The 17,832-nt window shown below is 34.1% G+C and overlaps 2 protein-coding genes across 4 annotated transcripts; one reads left to right on the forward strand and one right to left on the reverse strand.

The window, feature by feature from the left end:
• The first annotated feature begins 7,970 nt into the window (after positions 1-7,970).
• LOC105220283 (replication termination factor 2) lies at positions 7,971-9,515 on the forward strand. The gene is made up of 2 exons (XM_011196722.3): positions 7,971-8,239; positions 8,312-9,515. The coding sequence occupies exons 1-2, from the start codon at positions 8,171-8,173 to the stop codon at positions 9,200-9,202; spliced, it is 960 nt and encodes a 319-aa protein (XP_011195024.2). The 5' UTR covers positions 7,971-8,170; the 3' UTR covers positions 9,203-9,515.
• Positions 9,263-14,942, reverse strand: LOC105220289 (zinc finger protein ZFP2). 3 transcript variants are annotated; one of them, XM_054228181.1, is made up of 4 exons: positions 14,330-14,942; positions 10,686-11,719; positions 10,536-10,620; positions 9,263-10,473 (listed from the first exon to the last, which is right to left on the reverse strand). In XM_054228181.1, the coding sequence occupies exons 1-4, from the start codon at positions 14,388-14,390 to the stop codon at positions 9,524-9,526; spliced, it is 2,130 nt and encodes a 709-aa protein (XP_054084156.1). In that variant the 5' UTR covers positions 14,391-14,942; the 3' UTR covers positions 9,263-9,523. The 3 variants fall into 3 exon arrangements, with proteins under 3 accessions (XP_054084156.1, XP_011195031.1, XP_011195030.1); XM_011196729.3 differs by lacking the exon at positions 14,330-14,942 and adding an exon at positions 12,178-12,313; XM_011196728.3 differs by lacking the exon at positions 14,330-14,942 and adding an exon at positions 11,829-12,171.
• Positions 14,943-17,832: the final 2,890 nt, after the last annotated feature.

Below are 17,832 nucleotides of genomic sequence, written 5' to 3' on the forward strand. Positions count from 1 at the left end.
AGAAACATTTCTAATTTGGCGACAGCGAAGACTTCAACCCTTTTGTGGTGAAGTCGTGCTGTTGTCTAAAAATCTGTACCGATAAGAACGCGTGTATTTTAATATTTGACAGATGTCGCTCGTCGCTTGTAGTCGTCTATGTGTTCAGCACTTCATCGCTTACCGGCAACTCTATTACAATTAATTATAGATAGAAATTCAAATTTGCATGCTAAATCTATGAATCGAGAAAATAATAAAATTGTTGTTTAGAAAATCAACTTCCGAATCGAGGAATGTATAGAATATGCTCTTCAGATTTGAAATATATTTACATATATAGTCGACGCAGACCGGGGAGATTGTGTCATAAGTAAATAAATATAAGTTGTCATCGATTGGAAAAGCGTTATAAAGAAGTCAATACAACGCACTATCCAGTAATTCAAACAAACATACAGCACTTGTGAAGGTAGATCTGCAAAAAATCCTTTTGAAAAAACATTATTAAAAAAGTTTCAGTATTACAGAATTCAAACGTTAATGCAAAGAACGTATAATAATAAGAAGGAGCAAATGTTAACTCGCAACTTTTTGAGTGCGAGATTATAAGGGAACATCGAAAACTCGCCAATTCGAAATAAAAAGTACACCACAGCATCAGGGAGTTGGGAACAATGATACAAACAGACGCAAGTGATCTGAACAAAACACTGAAGTGCTGAACACAAAAACGGCGACACGACACGACGTAGCGACGGCTGATCACAAATGTTGTTTTATATAATCGATTGTTATTATAAATGATATATCAAAGTTATTTTACGTTTCTGCTGACAAAATAACGTCATACTTGTTAGAACTTTGAATAATTTTACATTTCACATATTAGTGGCAGCTTTACAGCGGCCATTGTCGTCGGCAAAATTAGAAACATTTCTAATTTGGCGACAGCGAAGACTTCAACCCTTTTGTCGCAAAGTCGTGCTGTTGTCAAAAAATCTGTGCCCATATGCGCGCGTGTATTTTAATATTTGACAGATGTCGCTCGTCGCTTGTCGTCTTCTATGTGTTCAGCACATGACTAAGGAGCGATGATTGCCACTTTCGACATGGCTCAGGTGGTAAGCACGAAGGAGTTAATCAAAAGCGATACCGAGCATTTACGTTCGGATCCTGTAATGCTGAAATTTTTTTTAATAATCTCTTTTTAAAAGGAATTTTTGAAATATCATATAGTCATTTCAATAGCATATTTCCTTTATTTTAATAATTATAATATTTCATGAAAATGTTTGCTCATCTTCCAAAAATTATGGCTATGAACGCAAATCAGATTCACGCACACATTCATCAATACACATACGCTTGTCGTCACTTTTATGCGAGTACAGTTGTAGAAGCAAGTGGGATGATCGCTCGCAAGGAGGATCGTGGCGCAGTGGCCCCATGATATATGAATGATATTTATACTCTCGCAACCTGTTGCACAGAGTATAATAGTTTTGTTCACCTAACGGTTGTTTGCGTCACCAAGAAATATAAGAGTTAGATATGGGGTTATATATACATAAATGATCAGGATGACGAGTGGATTTGAAATCCGGATGTCTGTCCGTCCGTCTGTCCGTCTGTCCGTCTGTCCGTGCAAGCGATAACTTGAGTAAAAATTAAGATATCTTAATGAAACTTGGAACACATGTTCCCTGACACCCTGAGGAGGTTGCTTTCGAAAATGTGCAAAATCGGTCCACTGCCACGCCCACAAAATGGCGGAAACCGAAAACCTATACAGTGTCATAACTAAGCCATAAATAAAGTTATGAAAATGAAATTTGGAACATAGGATCCCATTAGGGAGGGGCACATTTGGATGTAATTTTTTTGAAAAAGTGGGCGTGACCCCACCCCAAATAGGTTTTTTGTATATAACTCGCAAACCAATAAAGCTATATAAACCAAACAACCACAAATATAAAACAAATAACCACGCCCACCTCCCATACAAAGGTTAGGTTGAAAATTACTAAAAGTGCGTTAACTCACTAACGAAAAAGGTCAGAAACACAAAATCTTACATAAGAAATGGCAGAAGGAAGCTGCACTGAGATTTTTTTACAAAATGGAAAATGGGCGTGGCGTCGCCCACTTATGGGTCAAAAACCATATCTCAGGAACTACTAAACAGATTTCAATGAAATTCGGTATATAATATTTTCTTGACACCCTGATGACACGTGTGAAAAATGGACGAAATTGGTTCACAACCACGACAACTTCCCATATAACTCATTTTTGAATTTCATCTTATTCCTTCACTTTATAATATATACATTAGGAACCAATGAAGATAGCGAAATAAAGCTTTACACAAATACTGTATATCTTCTGTTGCATCACTTGTGGAAAAATTGTCAAAATCGAACCATGACTTTTCAAGGCCCCTGATATCGAACATGAAGAACTCAGTGCCTAAGGGTATCTTTTCCGCGACTTAGTTAAATCCCTCAGATATTTTAATGTAATTCATTCCCTCTGAATTTTTTTCTTATAACAGTTTCTCTCTGTACCTGAAATGGTAAAAATCGGGTCATAACTTCCCCCAGATCCCATATACCTAATTATAAGTAATATTAAATTAAGTGAGCGTATAGTCTTCGATACATTGTATATTGGTTGTGAAAACGAGTGAAATCGGTTTAGGAATTACCTCAGTCCCCATATACTATTTATGATGATTTTCGTTATTCTATTGAACTTTAGAATTGTCAAATGGAAAACGGAAATGTGAAACATAGTGAACCAAATTGAATAATGTGCAGATAAAATATCACAATGAACGTAATTCTTAAAATCTTCATTTATAAAATGATCCAATATAATCATGTATATTTATAATTAAAATTATATGTTTTGTTACAAAAAGGTCGCCATTTTGTCAACTTTTTTGTTGGTTGGAAAAGTGAAAAAAAAATCTTTATATACAACTTTTTTGTACTATTGTTGGTTAATTCCGCTATTGCGGACTTCTTTTTCAAGTTAATACATTTTTCACTTAGAATTTTAAATAATAATTAAGCACTAGCCTTGACTTCAGCTCTTTGTTTTGGTTTTATTGTTTTGTACCACAGTGCAATTTTGTTTTGCTCGCGTATTCGCAAAACCCAAAAAAGCTAACTGTAAACGCCTGTCGTAATCTTGCCTTCTATCATTCTTGGGTGTAACGGCGATTTTGCGCGAAGGTGGCGCAGAGAAATTACAACATATGTTCTAAGTTCTCTGATGTGGCCTGTGGGAATTGACTAACGATGTGTTTTGTTCGTTGATATTGTGTATTACATTTAATGTTTTAAGTTATTTAATGACAGTAAAGTTAATACTTTTAGGTTCTAATATATTTCTTTTAATATTAATATATTGAAAATGAATAAAGACGCACGAAAATGCATATTCAATGAAATAATGAAAAATTTAATGTGACATAATTCTCGCTGGGTATCTTAACTTTCGTGCTCAGCTATGAAGTCACAATTAATCTATAAGTGTAGAAATACTATGAGTTTTCTTTTTTGGTTTCGTGGAAATGAGTCCTAGTCATTTTTGATAGTAGTATTAGTACTCATTTGCACTAATTTGTTTGGCTCATGAGTTAGTGCACTAATTTCATTAGTACTCAATCTGGTGTATATCTGTGTAAAATCTCATCTGTCGCGAAAAAGGCTGAAAATACTCACCCACAAAAGTGCCTAATAAGAAGTTTTCACTTCAAAAGTTTATTAAAAAAGTTTCAGTATTACAGAATTCGAACGTAAATGCACGGAACCGCATTTCGTTAACTCTTTCGCGTTTACAATCTGCGCTATAGGGAAAATGAAAATGCGCGTGCCTTAGTCAGTGCAGAGAACTTAGAACATAGAGAAGGAGCATTTTGATTTTTGTATGATGCTCGATACGATCTTTTACAGAGCTGAAAATCGACGGGTAGGGAATTCACCAATTGCTGTTATACTCGCTATTATTCAACAGAATTGACTGTCGGGGGAAGGAAAATATATGACGATTGGCTTTTTGATGTGATATGCCCATGCTTTGATATGATATACATTTTTGACTTCTTATGGCTTTTTATTAATTGTATATAATTAATATGATTTTTTAACTCATAAATAGGATTTTAAAGAATTTTTAGATAATATAAAAAAAAAATATTTATAAAATATTGCAAATGTGGAGAGGTGAACCCGAAAAATGTAAAAAGTTGTACTGAGTCCACATTTGATAACATCGTATCTTCATATCATATTTGCCTGCATGCAGATATTTGACCACATCGCTTGTATCATATGCGCAATCGTATAAAAGACATGCCAAATATTCAAAATAGTTCTTACATACATAAGTATATTTGTATGTAAGCATAACCAGGGAACGTACATATGTACATATGTATGTAAAATATTACGAATTGCCATGCGCCATAGAAACAACAACAACTAGCTAGGTAGCTCTTTTCCCCGCTACAGGCGTCGCTCTCGACAAACTGCTTCCTCGCAACGATGGCAAAAGCTAAAATCATATTTTGATGTTGATGCTGAAGTCAAAGCGAAAAGTGGCAACAGTGCAAGCAGCTTGACAAAAATCACAAAAGAATCAATTTTCATATTTGCCAACAATTGTGGCAGAAATTATAAGATATGCGGAAAAATAAGACTTCGGCCAGGATTTGAACCCGAGCACTGTCTAAATAGCGAATGCGCGCGTACCACTCGCACCATGAGACCTGTTGAAAACCAACCAGCTTAATTGATATTTCATAATCCATGGGACAAGATGCTAGTTCTAATAGAAATATGAATATGATTCTCGGCCACTGCCAGTTTTCTCTTCTGAAGGAAATATCAGAAATTGTTTGAATTTGTGATTTTTTGCATCCTCCAGACAAACCGCTTTTAGGCAAGGCATGCGCGGAGATGTGCGTGACGCTTGCGTTTATGAATGAAGTCCACTTGCTTTGTTGTTGATACGCATGCGTTTATGAATGAAAATGCTGTTGTAATTTTTTGTTGTAGGCGCGTTGTTTTTTTTTTTTGAAGTCGAAGGGACAAATGTGAGGAATGTTGATTTGTATGTTCACATTTGTACGTATGTATGTACATACATATATATTTCTGCACGCGTATGGTAGCAAAAATATTTGAACATACACATTGTTATGAAATTTGCCGACGGCAAAGCAATGATGATTGTTCGAGTTCATAATGATATTATAGATTATTATATAGTTTATTTAAATAATAAAGAATAATACAAACTTTTTAATCAGATATAAATAAAAATTAAATAAATACAACATATATTATAACAATGCAAAATAATGAAAAATAAATACAAAATTAAATGAAATATAAATATTTATGAATAATATATACATTTAATAAAACATGACTTTCAGAATTGCCTACCATCAATTGAGAAATTTTCGCACAATCGAATCAGTGAATTATCATACATGCATTCCCATATATTTTCCTAATTTCCTAACCATCGAATTCCCTAGTTGAGAAAGGGCAACAAGTTCGACGCTCATCATAAACATAATTTTTCATTCATTTTATTAATAATTGGGTAAAAATATGATTTTAATTATTAATTATTTCAATTCATAAATTAGTTTAAAATAACTTGAAATAAAAAAAAAATAAAAAATTAAATGAATTTGAAAAATATCACATGATTATTTCATGTGCCAGCGATTTCTTGTTTTACAGATTTCCTTCTGCTAAAACTGAAATCGCTGTTAACTTTTCATGAGGTGAGTTCCCCAGTAGCGTGGTAAATTCCCTAGTACACTTCTTTCAGACTTGAATTTCATTCCCAGTCGAACCTGCACCTTCTTTATGTTGTAAGTTCTCTGCGTCTGTTTGTATCATTGTTCCCATTTCTCTGATGCTGTGGTGTACTTTTTTCTTTCGAAGTGGCGAGTTTTCGATGTTCCCTTATAATTTCGCACTCAAAAAGTTGCGAGTTATCATTTGCTCCTTCTTATTATTATACGTTCTTTGATTATACGTTCTTTTCTTAAACTGCTGCATAAAAGATATACAGTGGAACTTCCATAACTCGAGCTTCTATAAGTCGAAGATCGCCATAACTCGAACTTTTGAATTGGCAATAGCGTTTAGATGTAGAAATCAAATTTCATACAAATTTTCTTCCATAACTCAAACTTCCTTAACTCGAAGTTCTCCATTACTCGAACTCTTGAATTGGCAATAGAAGTAAAATTTCATACAATTTTCCTTCCATAAATCGACCAGGACATCATAAAAAATTTAAAATTTTACTACCAAAGCACAATTTTTAAAGAGTCCCTATATTCGTATGAACAATAAATATGATGTTAGACTTGTGGATGGCATAAAACATGTAATCACGGCATGGGATACAGACGTCAAGAGCCAAACAATAGCAAAGTGGAACAAACAGAATTACAGAATACATGTTTTAACGTATTTGAATAAAACGTTGTGCGATGTAAAAAATTAAAACTGTGGGTAAATCTGGATTTTCAAGCTTTTTGAAAAATTGTATGTTTTAATGAAAATTATATAACTCAAAGTCTCTCTAACTCGAAGTTTCTTTGTGGATTATACTGATTCGAGTTAGAGAAGTTCCACTGTATATATATATTATATGGATATTTTTTCTCCCTGGCGCTCTGCAGAGTATATGTACATATATTTTATCAGCTATGTTCTTCCAAAATGGACCAATTTAGCAAATTCATCACTACGGAATGTTTCCTTTTTGTAGCAGCAGCTTATATTTTTCGAAAGTTTTACCTTTTTAATATAGTCGAAACTTTTTAATTTAATTTGTTTACACAATTCCGATACTTATGCTTCTATTTGGTGCTGATTATTAATTTAAAACTTTTATGTCAAATTCTATATTAATTTTAAACTTTTCTATCAAATTCAACATTTTTCTTGTCTTAATTTTTTCAATTTTCACATTTCTTTTGAATTTTTTCAAGTCATATTTTTAATTCTGTTTTTACCACGGTTTTATTTGATGTTTACAAATCCCCGATGTTCGTTGTTTAAGGTACTCAATGTAAAAAATTGCTTGTTCGTTATATGCGGTTTTTGTTAAAACGAATATTCGTTATTTTGGAAAACTATTAAGTACGTAAGTTACTAGGAAAGTTAAAATATAAGCATATTTATCAGTTTCTCATTCAAAAAATAAAAATTGAATATTAAAAAAAAAATTATATTTCAGAAAATAAGGAAGGATTAATTATTTAAATTAAATATGCAACCTGATGTCTCATTTTACTATTGCAACTCGTGAAAATAATTTTGTCTAATTTACTGCTTAGACCCCTTTCACACGGGCAATTTTTGTCGCGGCAATTCTTAGTTTTATAGGAGAGGGGGCGACGAGGAGAGGAGAATCGCGCCGAGTCTGCTGTGTTCAGGCAACACGCTTTGTGTTCTTATTCGTAACAGTTCGCTGCTACGTAACAGTGTTGCATTTGCGCACATTTTAAAATTAATATATACAATATATTTGAAAATTTGAATTTAATCATTTAATTTTGTATGTAATTTGCAAATACATATAGAAATATGCATAATATAATTAAAATGTGTTAGAAAATTAAGAATAACGATAAAAATTAGATAATGAAATATATTTTTTTGCTTGGGAACGATGCGTACCAGAAATTGAGAAAATTATATGAAAGAGAATGAGAGAAAGACACGAACAGAGTTGTCGAACAAGAATTGCTCGTGTGAACGCAAAGGGCGACAGCAAAGAAGCATAGAATCGTCCGAGAATTAGCAACAAAAGTTGCCTGTGTGAAAGTAGACTTACCGCATCAATTCAATATCGACACAACAGTTACAAGCTGATCACTGCCACTGACGCTTCCACTGCTGCATTGTGATTTGGGTTATAGTTGTTTGCAACCGATCAAAAAAATTCAAAAAATGTTCTGCTGTGAGTCTACCCTTAAAAACTAATCGATTAATAACTAAACTATCGATTATTTCGAAAGACAATATTTTGATAAGAAAGAGAAATCTGTAATAAATTGTAAATAAAATTCTAAAGATTAACAAGTTTGTTACAGTAAATAAGTAACATTATTCTAGAAAAGACAAGACTTACAAAAGTAAATATGGGTTGCGACGGTGGAACTATACCGCGCAGAGATGAACTGGTACGCACTGCAAAAAAGCCAGAACAGGTAAGTGCAATTACTTCAAAAATATATGGGGATTCATTGTTTTTTGTTATTATCAATATTTGTTCTTTTCAGAAAGATAAAGATGCGGAACGTGAGTTTCGCTGGTTGCATTGCGCCCTTACTCAAGAACGCCTACAAGAGCCAATTGTAATGTGTGGTTTTGGACGTTTGTACTCCAAACAAAGCATCATTGAACAGCTGTTGGAAAAGGATAAGAAGGCCGAGTCTATCAAACATATTCGTTCTCTAAAAGATATCAAAACACTTAAGCTAACACCTAATCCGTCATTCACAGAAGAAGATAAGACAGAAGGTTTATTAGATACACGCCATGCTCCATACATATGCAAGTTAATAGGTCTTGAAATGTCGGGAAAGTTTCGATTTGTAGGTTTATGGTCTTGTGGATGTGTAATATCGGAGCGTGCTATTAAGCAAATCAAACGTAATGACAGTGGCGGTAGTACATGTCCTCTCTGTTTGGAACCTTTCAGTGTTGAAGATGTTGTTGTGCTTAATGGATCCGAAGAGGACATGGAATTAATGCAAGCGAAAATGGAAATACGTTATGTAAAACGTAAGGCCGGTAAAAAAGATAAAAAGGACCAAAAGGTTTCGGATACAAAAAAGTCGGAAAAATTTTCGAAATCTGATGGCGAAGAAAGAAAACAAAATTCTAAAATAGCTGAGAAGTTAGAAAAAAGAGAAAAAGAAGACGACAATACTCCATCTACAAGCAAATCTTCAACGATTGCATCAAGTAAGCAGAACGCACACTTAAAACGTTCTGTTGCTGCAGAAGATGCATTGGAAGATCCGGAATTAAAGCGTTTAAAGAATAACTATAGTGTTGCAAAAGACCCAAAAGCCAGCGATGTATATAAATCATTGTTTACTACACATAAAAGCGAAAAAGAACAATCACGAGCGCATTGGGTCACATACAATCCATTCTACAATTAGTTGGTAAAATCGAAATCCTGCAGCAGCATATATATATACAAGAAACTAATAAATTGTGTATATACTTAACAACTTTTGTATTTTATTTTTTCAAACCATGCTAAGTTTACAACTAAATATTATAAAAATATAAGCAATACTGAATAAGTACAGGTAAAAAATGTCAGCGGGGGTCATACGTGTAATCTTATATTGAAAATATGACACTAAAGTATTTACGTAAATTATATAATGCATGGACGATGGACTAAACGTTGCTTTGCGTTTTTCTATATTATAATATTGACAAGATTTTGGTTTAAATAAAGGAATATCTACACTTTATTCTTCAGTCTCCACTTCTTCTTCAGCGCCGTAATGATCAAACGAATTCTGATCGAAATCTTGCTTTACAGTTTCGCTGTTCCTATTTCCATTGTTCTTAAAGTCTCCAATACGTTCAAAGCTACCAGATCTTACTAATTCCCCATCACTCTTCCTAATATCGACATCCATGGCAATTTGCGGTAATACACCGCCAGTGCGCATAATTAATTGTAGTTGTTGTATATACTGTTGTTCCTGTAAACGACGTTCCTCTTCGCCCACATAATCCGAAAGCATTTGCCTTTGTGTTGTATTACTCTGTACGGTATCTTTGAGCAAGACAGCATGCTTTTGTGTAACATGTAATGCCAATGAACTTACGTCTTTATGTAATGCTCCACAAACAATACAAACTAGCGTTTCCTCCGAAGGCACAATATTATTGGACAATTGAATATCGTTCGTCATATTATTAGCTATATTGTTTTGTCCAGCTGTAAGATGGGCTTGTATGTGCTTGTTTAGATAGGCTTGCTGACTATAGGATTTACCGCAAATATGACAAGGGTATGATTTTTCCCCAGAATGAATTTTCATATGGACGCTGAGGCTAGACGCTTGGGTAAATGCTTTGTCGCAGAGCTTGCATTGAAAAGGGCGTTCCCCTGTATGAATACGCATATGTATTCCAAGACTTCCACTCTGTGTAAAAGAGCGATCGCAGATAGAGCATGTGAAAGGTTTTTCTCCCATGTGACATTTCATATGCTGCACTAACTCCGATGATGTCCGAAATGCTGCATGACAAATGGAACACTGATATACAAGCTGCTGTGTGTGCATTTGTAGATGTTTTTCGAGTAAGTCTTCTTGTTTAAAAGATTTGTCACATTCAGGACAATTGAAAATTTCGGTATCATCATGTGATTTTAGATGTAATACAAGTGAGCTGGAGTTTATGAAACCTAAAAATTTAATTTAGAGAATAAAAAGATGTTGGAAACGAGTTGCTATGAAATAACCTTACCTTTATCGCATAAATGGCACTGATGTGGTTTTCTAACAGAATGAGAACGAACGTGAACCATCAGACTGCTTGATTGAGTAAAAGCCTGTGAGGGATAAAGAAATTAATGTATTAATATTATTAATTCAAATATTAATTGATTTTATTTACCTTTGAACATAATTCGCATTTATACGGTTTCTCACCACTATGAATTCTAATATGAGTATTCAAACTGCCAATGTGAGTAAAGGTCTTCTCACAGATTGCGCATTGAAATGGCTTATTTGTGATATGGCATCGCACATGTTTTGAAAGGTCTCCAGCGTTTTGAAACGAAGCTTCGCAATGTGCACATTGAAAACATTTTTGATCTCCATTTGTTAAAGCAGCGAGTTGCGCATTCTGTGCTGCGCTGCGTCTTCCTCTACCTGGCTTAGTAATAACTGGAGCTATAGTCATACTAGTTGACAATTCATGATTTTCTTCAGAAACATTTTCCGGCCTTGGTGTAAGTAATATGATTGAAGTAGATTCTCGAGGATCTGCCGTCTTTAGTTTTATCATTGGGTACGCGGCGTCACTGGTTGTACACAAGGAGCTTGTGGACTCATCACCAACAACCTCTTCATAAATAGCGGGTGGCACAGTGCTTGTACTTACTGAAGTCATACGTGTGTAATCTTCATCTTGACCCTGAGTATCATTCGGGCTCGTATCTCTTGTTACCGAATTGGAATTGGAGATGCTAACAGTAGTTGAGCTACTGCTTGAACTTTGCGAAGAACTGCTAGATGAATCATCGTCCGATTCTGAATCACTATCCGAATCATCATCATCACCTTCCATATCAACTATTTCGCAAACTGGCTCAAGTACCCAGCTATAATCTTGATCATCATCATCAGACGCAGTGTTACCACTTTCACCGCTCTCTTGTGGTTGTGGATGCTCACTGTTCATGTGCTGATATAAAATATAAGGATTTTCAAAGTAAGCCGTGCAGCACATACAATGAAATGTTAAATCTGGCTGCAAAGGATTCGCATGCGAAGTCGATGGAGCAGAAACAGTTAAATCCTTTAAAGCTGGTATTATAGGCGTTATGGTGAGTGGAAGATTCATGTTTGAGATATTGAAAGAATTTAACTGAACGGACATATTCTTTAAATACTTTTGCCAAATATAAAGTTGCTCATTTAAGGCTGAAAAAATATTATTGTGATTAATAAAATGAATGTTATAAACTTAATATATTTTATTGTTATCAAATGTATATATTTCGTCTTTCTGTATTAAAATATTGGTTTTTACCTATTGTTTGAACTGTTATAATTTAACTTCGTTTCTAAGCACTTGTTAAGGTTGCTAGTTTTGTACAGGTATATTTATTCATTTTAATTTAAAGTAAATGCATTTAACAAAAATGTTACATGTTCTTTATTTCAATGTACAATTATCTATTAATTTTTCATAAGTATCCTTTTATTGCATTTTAGTTGTAAATTGAGTATTACACAAAACTTATATCTTCATAATAAATAATCACTTATAAATCTTTCACTGATTCGACGCAAATAATTTGTAAGTAGGCCTGAACTTATTAATGAAAGTAAATCATACAAAAAGTTAAATTTCTTGTTTTTCATATTTTAAAAATTACTTTTTTAATGCTCTGTAGCGTCCGCCGCCTGAATGCACGCCATAATTGTTGTTGTTGATAAAGTTTTTTTTTTACAAATACCTTACAGCGTTGCAAATGCTTAAGGTGCACATAGAATGGCAATTTGGCGTAATACTTTCATGGATATGAAAAGTTTCAATTTTACTCATGTTCCATTACTTTAACTATTGTGAATGGCACAAAGGACAAATATCTACCAAAAATTACAATATATTCGGCCCTATTCCCGTTGTCGTTGTCGTTTTAATAGTCGTTTCTAAGTCGTCGTCGTTCTTATCGTCGTTTCGTTCCTAAATTGGTATTCTTGAAGTATATCGTAACGCCTAAGATAAGTTATCGAAATTTGTCTACATATTTTATATAGCTCTTTTCCCATATAAAAATTTCTTTCTTATGTAACGAGACAAATTTTTAAAGCAGGTCGTTAATGGATTTTATGCTATTCTCTATTTACTCTAAACAACGTTATCACTGTAATGTGCTGAACACATAGAAGACGACAAGCGACGAGCGACATCTGTCAAATATCAAAATACATGCGTTCTTATGGGCACAGATTTTTTGACAACAGCACGACTTCACGACAAAAGGGTTGAAGTCTTCGCTGTCGCCAAATTAGAAATGTTTCTAATTTTGCCGACGACAAAGGCCGCTGTAGAGCTGCCACTAATATGTGAAATGTAAAATTATTCAAAGTTCTAACAAGTATGACGTTACTTTGCCAGCAGAAACGTAAAATAACTTTGATATATCATTTATAATAACAATCGATTATTTAAAACAAATAAATCGATCATTATTACATTTTTTGCACAAATAATTTCACTTTAAACTAAATTTCTAAATATTATTGAAATGAAAGATGTTAGTACGGCAACAATGAAATTGCTGTTTGATATGTCGCTGCCGTCTTCAAAATGTTCAAGACGCTGGCTTCAAAGCGACATTTGTGATCAGCCGTCGCTACGTCGTCTTTGTGTTCAGCACTTAATTATTGTACTTACGTACAACAATGTTAGTCTTCCATCTTTATTTGATTTTTTAAAAGAAGTAGTGGTGACATCTGCGTCCTCCTAACTTTCTTCTAAAATATGTTATACTTCCAGCGTTTCATGCTCCTTGCTTCTGGCTAATCCGACTACTCTACCTAGTGGTCCAGCCAAAGGAGACATGGGTATGTGTTCATTAACTCCTCGTCTTGTTGGAGTACTATTTTTTTCTTCGTTTTGACCTTTCATATCTTAAATATACTCTTAGATATAAAAATGCAATTTTATTAATGCCAACAATTTCCGACGCGAGAAAGCGGTGGAATGGATTTAGTTTTTTTTTTTTGAGAAAAAAAATATCCCACCCAAGAAATCGAAATTTAAAGGATTTATCCCTTTTCTAAAGTCCTTGGCATATGCAGGATATTTTTCCATTTCAGAAATTAAAATTTCAAACTGTTTCCGACTTGGAATTCTCATCTTCACTTCAAATATTCCTTCAAACAACCGCGTCGTTTCTCTGACGCTCACAATTATAGCAACGACAAAAAACGACTGTTTCTATGTCGTTTCTATAGTCGTTGCAAATTGGGGAATCTCAATTTATTTTCGATAAATGTCGTTAACGCCAACAGGAATGCCAAATAGGCGTTCTTAAGTCGTTTTAAAACGATAATGACAACGGGAATAGGGGCGATTGTTTTTAACATGAAATAATTTATAGTTGTTTAACGGTATTTTGTGTGCGATTTAACTTACTAGGGCACTACTCAAATTACACAAAACATATATGCCAAATGTAGAATATAATGAGTAAGAAAGGGATGAAAGATCATTCGTACAAAAGAGTGTCGGTGAAGTTGTCAATTCGTTTTTAAGAAACTCATAGAAACTTTAATAGAAATCTCTGGTACCGTTCCCTGGAGATTAAACGCTACCTTGTATAGTATTTATTTCTAAATGATGGGATGCGTGACAGTTGTCACTGTTCCAGACCACGTACCCTAAGGCACCGTATTCCAAATTGTGAGTTTATTGATCTCGCTACAGATTTGCCAGCACTTCTGGAAAGAAATACCGTCATGTTATGTATTGACAGTATGTCTTTTTCCCTTCCTTTGCAAAGGGCTGTACCTCTTTACCTTCAAACTTTGAAGCCACCTCCGCCAGGTGGTAGTATCTTCCTCCTTCCTTCTTCATCATTCCGAATATCTTAGCTGAAGACACCTGTTAAGGTTTAGAAGCAAGGATTTGGCCGGTGTTTGCATGTGTCATGTGTCATAAAGCCAAAGACCAGGTTTTGATTTTTCTGTTGCGCGACAGGTATCCACTGTTTCCCTGTTCATGCCCTGATCATCTTTTTAGCCTCTTCGAGATATTACCCTTTTTGAAGCGCTAAAGTGTACCTTAATGATTTCCACTCTGCGAAAATAAGCACATCTCCTTTTTCCTCTTGGTCGTTCCTTCGATATTAGCCTGTCGAGTTTTATCGTAGACGGTACGGCTTTTGTTAATTCTAAATACTCTTATCCTTTCGGAGAATGCCGATTGGGGTACGACTAAGGCCTTGTACTCCGACAGGGAGCCTGTCTTCGCAAAAATGATACCTAATTTGAGATATTTTTTCCCAATCCGCGATTTTTTGTTTGCGGTATATAATAGAGCTCCTGGTATTCGACTAATCAGCCAACCAGATTAATCGGATAAAAGATTATTTGAATTTGATTTAGTACGAGTTCATTTATTTTCTTACACACACAATTAGCATTTTCATAAGTTTAAAACCACAAAATTCAAAGACTGCTTGAATTTCAAATAATTTTCATTTATTCATATACTCGAAATCAAGCAACTATCCGAATAATCGTAGTGGAACAACTATTCGAATAGTCGCAATGTTATGATTCGAATGTTACGACTATCCGAATATTCATACGAACGGTTACAAACCGGATATTCGAATAATCGGTTTTTGATTCGATAGTTACTCGAATAATTTTAAGAGCTGTAGTATATCTATAATACAAAAATGAATCGCAAAATGTGTTGCTAACCGCTGAACCGATTTCGCAAATTCTTTGTTTAGAATGTTTTTAGAGGTACCGGGATGGTTCTTACGGAGAGAAAATTAGAAAAATTGCCTGAAAAAGTCTTAAATCCACAATTTTCTAATCACCCATACAAACAATTTGTGTCGTTAGTCTCGAAAAAAGTTGAGAAGGGCCAAACCGATCTGCCTAATTTTAGTTTTGAAATATTTATGGAAGGCCAGGGAAGGATTAGAAAGTAAGTATATATCGAAACATTGTGAGGAAGATAACAAGAAGATGATTTTATTTGAATTGACAACAAAATTATAAAAAAAAACAACAAACAATAATAATTTTGTGAAAGTTGTCATTTTTGCTTTGTTAAAATATTTTTATCAGTGTTCAATTGTATAAGGCTGTGTCGATAGCCCAAAACAATTTGTAACAAGTAGGGAAAGGCAACCGAATATATTATACTCTCGCAATTTATTGATGTAATTTTATTACACACAATTTGAAATAAAGTCTAATAGAATAACGAAAATCAGCATATATAGTACATGAGGGTTGAGGTAATTTCTGAACCGATTTCACTCATTTTCAACGCCCAGTTATAATGGGAATAGGGGCAACTTGACACCTGTTAGTAGGCAGACAAACGGCAAATCGGCCTTGAAATTACTCCTAAATTGCAAATCAACGAAACACCAGTCTGCAAAATCGCCAAAAAAAGGAGCTATAAAGAATATTTTCCAGATATTCAAGTCGCTGGAGGTACTGCACAGGACTTTATAAGATTTATGCGACAACGAAAATATTCTGTTGGCAGGTGATTTTCGCCAGACTATTCCTGGATCAACTGTTGCTGACGAACTAATCACATTCCTAAAATCATCTAATTTGTGGCGACACATAAAGAATCGCCACTTAACAAATAACATACGATTATTTTTCCAACAATATCATACTGCGATTGTAGAAATAGTTGAAAATGGTAGCAACGCAGTTGACACCTCGATGGATTAATAACATTTTTAACGGGTTTCTGTCACTTCATGGCCTCGAAAGAGGAGCTAATTCATCGTGTTTTTTCTGACATGAAACAATAATATAATAAACATAAATGACTGATTGAATGACCTATATTGGTGGTAAAAAAACAACGATCTCTTTGATCTTAATGCGACAATTTAGAATTTCGTTAAAGGACAGTTGACACAGCTACAAACCAGGATGACATATTAAATTATCCCACAGACTGTGAGTTTTCATCATGCTGCATAAATCAACATCAAACTTTGCAAAAGAACAAGACTGGCAGTGAAGAAGGTAATCAATATCGTCACCAAAGCAAGATAAAGCCAACTATGAAATTTGGTCATTTGTTACTTTCTCCAATATACGATTAAAAAAATCAAAGTTTTACAAATTACGATGATTTACGCTTAACACAGATCTGCAATAATGTCTATCAATCATTTTAAAATTTGTCGGCTATAACGTTTTCGTCTTTATTGTCATTGAAAGATTTACTCATTTAATGTATACCTTAGCCACAAAAACGTGTGGCCGGGTCTGCTAGTATATATATATATACTTAAAACTGTTAGAATCTCACACATAGGCAATTTGGTAATTTTTTTTTACAACCCGTTAATTAGGTAATTAGGGAAAACCAAAGAAAACGGTACATCTACTTCCTGCAGTAGCATTCTGGTGAATTTTGTCAATAAATACTTTTAGAAGTAATATTGAAAAACAAATGTATTGACTCAAGTGCTGAACACAAAGACGACGACACGACACGACTTAGCGACGTCGCTTCGAAGCCAGCGTCTTGAACATTTTGAAGACGGCAGCGACATATCAAACATCAAGTCCATTGTAGCCGTACTAACATCTTTCACTTCAATAAAATTTACATATTTAGTTTAAAGTGAAATTATTCACGCATAAAATGTAAAATTGGCGATTTATTTGTTTTAAATAATCGATTGTTGACGTTGACGGCCATTGACGTCGGCAAAATTAGAAACATTCCTAATTTGGCGACGACAACTACAAGCCTGTTGTCGCGTAGTCATGCTGTTGTCAAAAAATCTGTGCCCATAAGAACGCGTGTATTTTAATAATTGACAGATGTCGCTCGTCGCTTGTCGTCTTCTATGTGTTGAAATTTATTATTTAAATTCATTCAATTGATCGAAATTAGTCGAGTAGAAAATTGGTTTGTCCAACAATCGTACATTTTCTAGTTTTTTTTTATTAATTTGAGTGCAGCACTTTTGGACCATCTTAGTTCATCATAGTTCTTTTTATGTCTTTCGTTAATGAATTAACCCATTAGTTAGTAGTTTTGAACATAACCTTTGTATGGTGTGTGGTTATTGGCCGATTTTATTATGTAGACTAGAATACCTAAGGGATATAATTCCAGAAAGTTTGTTCGATATATGTAGCTTTAGTAGTATACGAGATATGTACAAAACACATGATCACGCACATTTAAAAAAAAAAGTGATCTTCCTAGTATGCTCCTTTGTATTTGTTTGTTTGTTTTTTTACTTTTATAGCTTTGTTACTTCGGGGCTTCGTTATGGCACTTTATAGTTTTT

The sequence above is a fragment of the Zeugodacus cucurbitae genome, chromosome 3 (assembly GCF_028554725.1).
Source record: "Zeugodacus cucurbitae isolate PBARC_wt_2022May chromosome 3, idZeuCucr1.2, whole genome shotgun sequence".
Taxonomy (NCBI): Eukaryota; Metazoa; Arthropoda; class Insecta; order Diptera; family Tephritidae; genus Zeugodacus; species Zeugodacus cucurbitae.

What these genes read in the sequence shown, in the direction of transcription:
- LOC105220283 (XM_011196722.3), top strand. Translation starts at nt 8,171, where the DNA reads ATGGGTTGCGACGGTGGAACTATACCGCGCAGAGATGAACTGGTACGC. An exon ending in CTGCAAAAAAGCCAGAACAG is followed by an intron (nt 8,240 to 8,311) that starts GTAAGTGCAATT and finishes TGTTCTTTTCAG; the next exon opens with AAAGATAAAGATGCGGAACG.
- LOC105220289 (XM_054228181.1), bottom strand. Translation starts at nt 14,390, where the DNA reads ATGATGAAGAAGGAAGGAGGAAGATACTACCACCTGGCGGAGGTGGCT. An exon ending in GGTGGCTTCAAAGTTTGAAG is followed by an intron (nt 11,720 to 14,329) that starts GTAAAGAGGTAC and finishes ATATTTTTTCAG; the next exon opens with CCTTAAATGAGCAACTTTAT. An exon ending in GTGCCATTTATGCGATAAAG is followed by an intron (nt 10,474 to 10,535) that starts GTAAGGTTATTT and finishes TTAAATTTTTAG; the next exon opens with GTTTCATAAACTCCAGCTCA.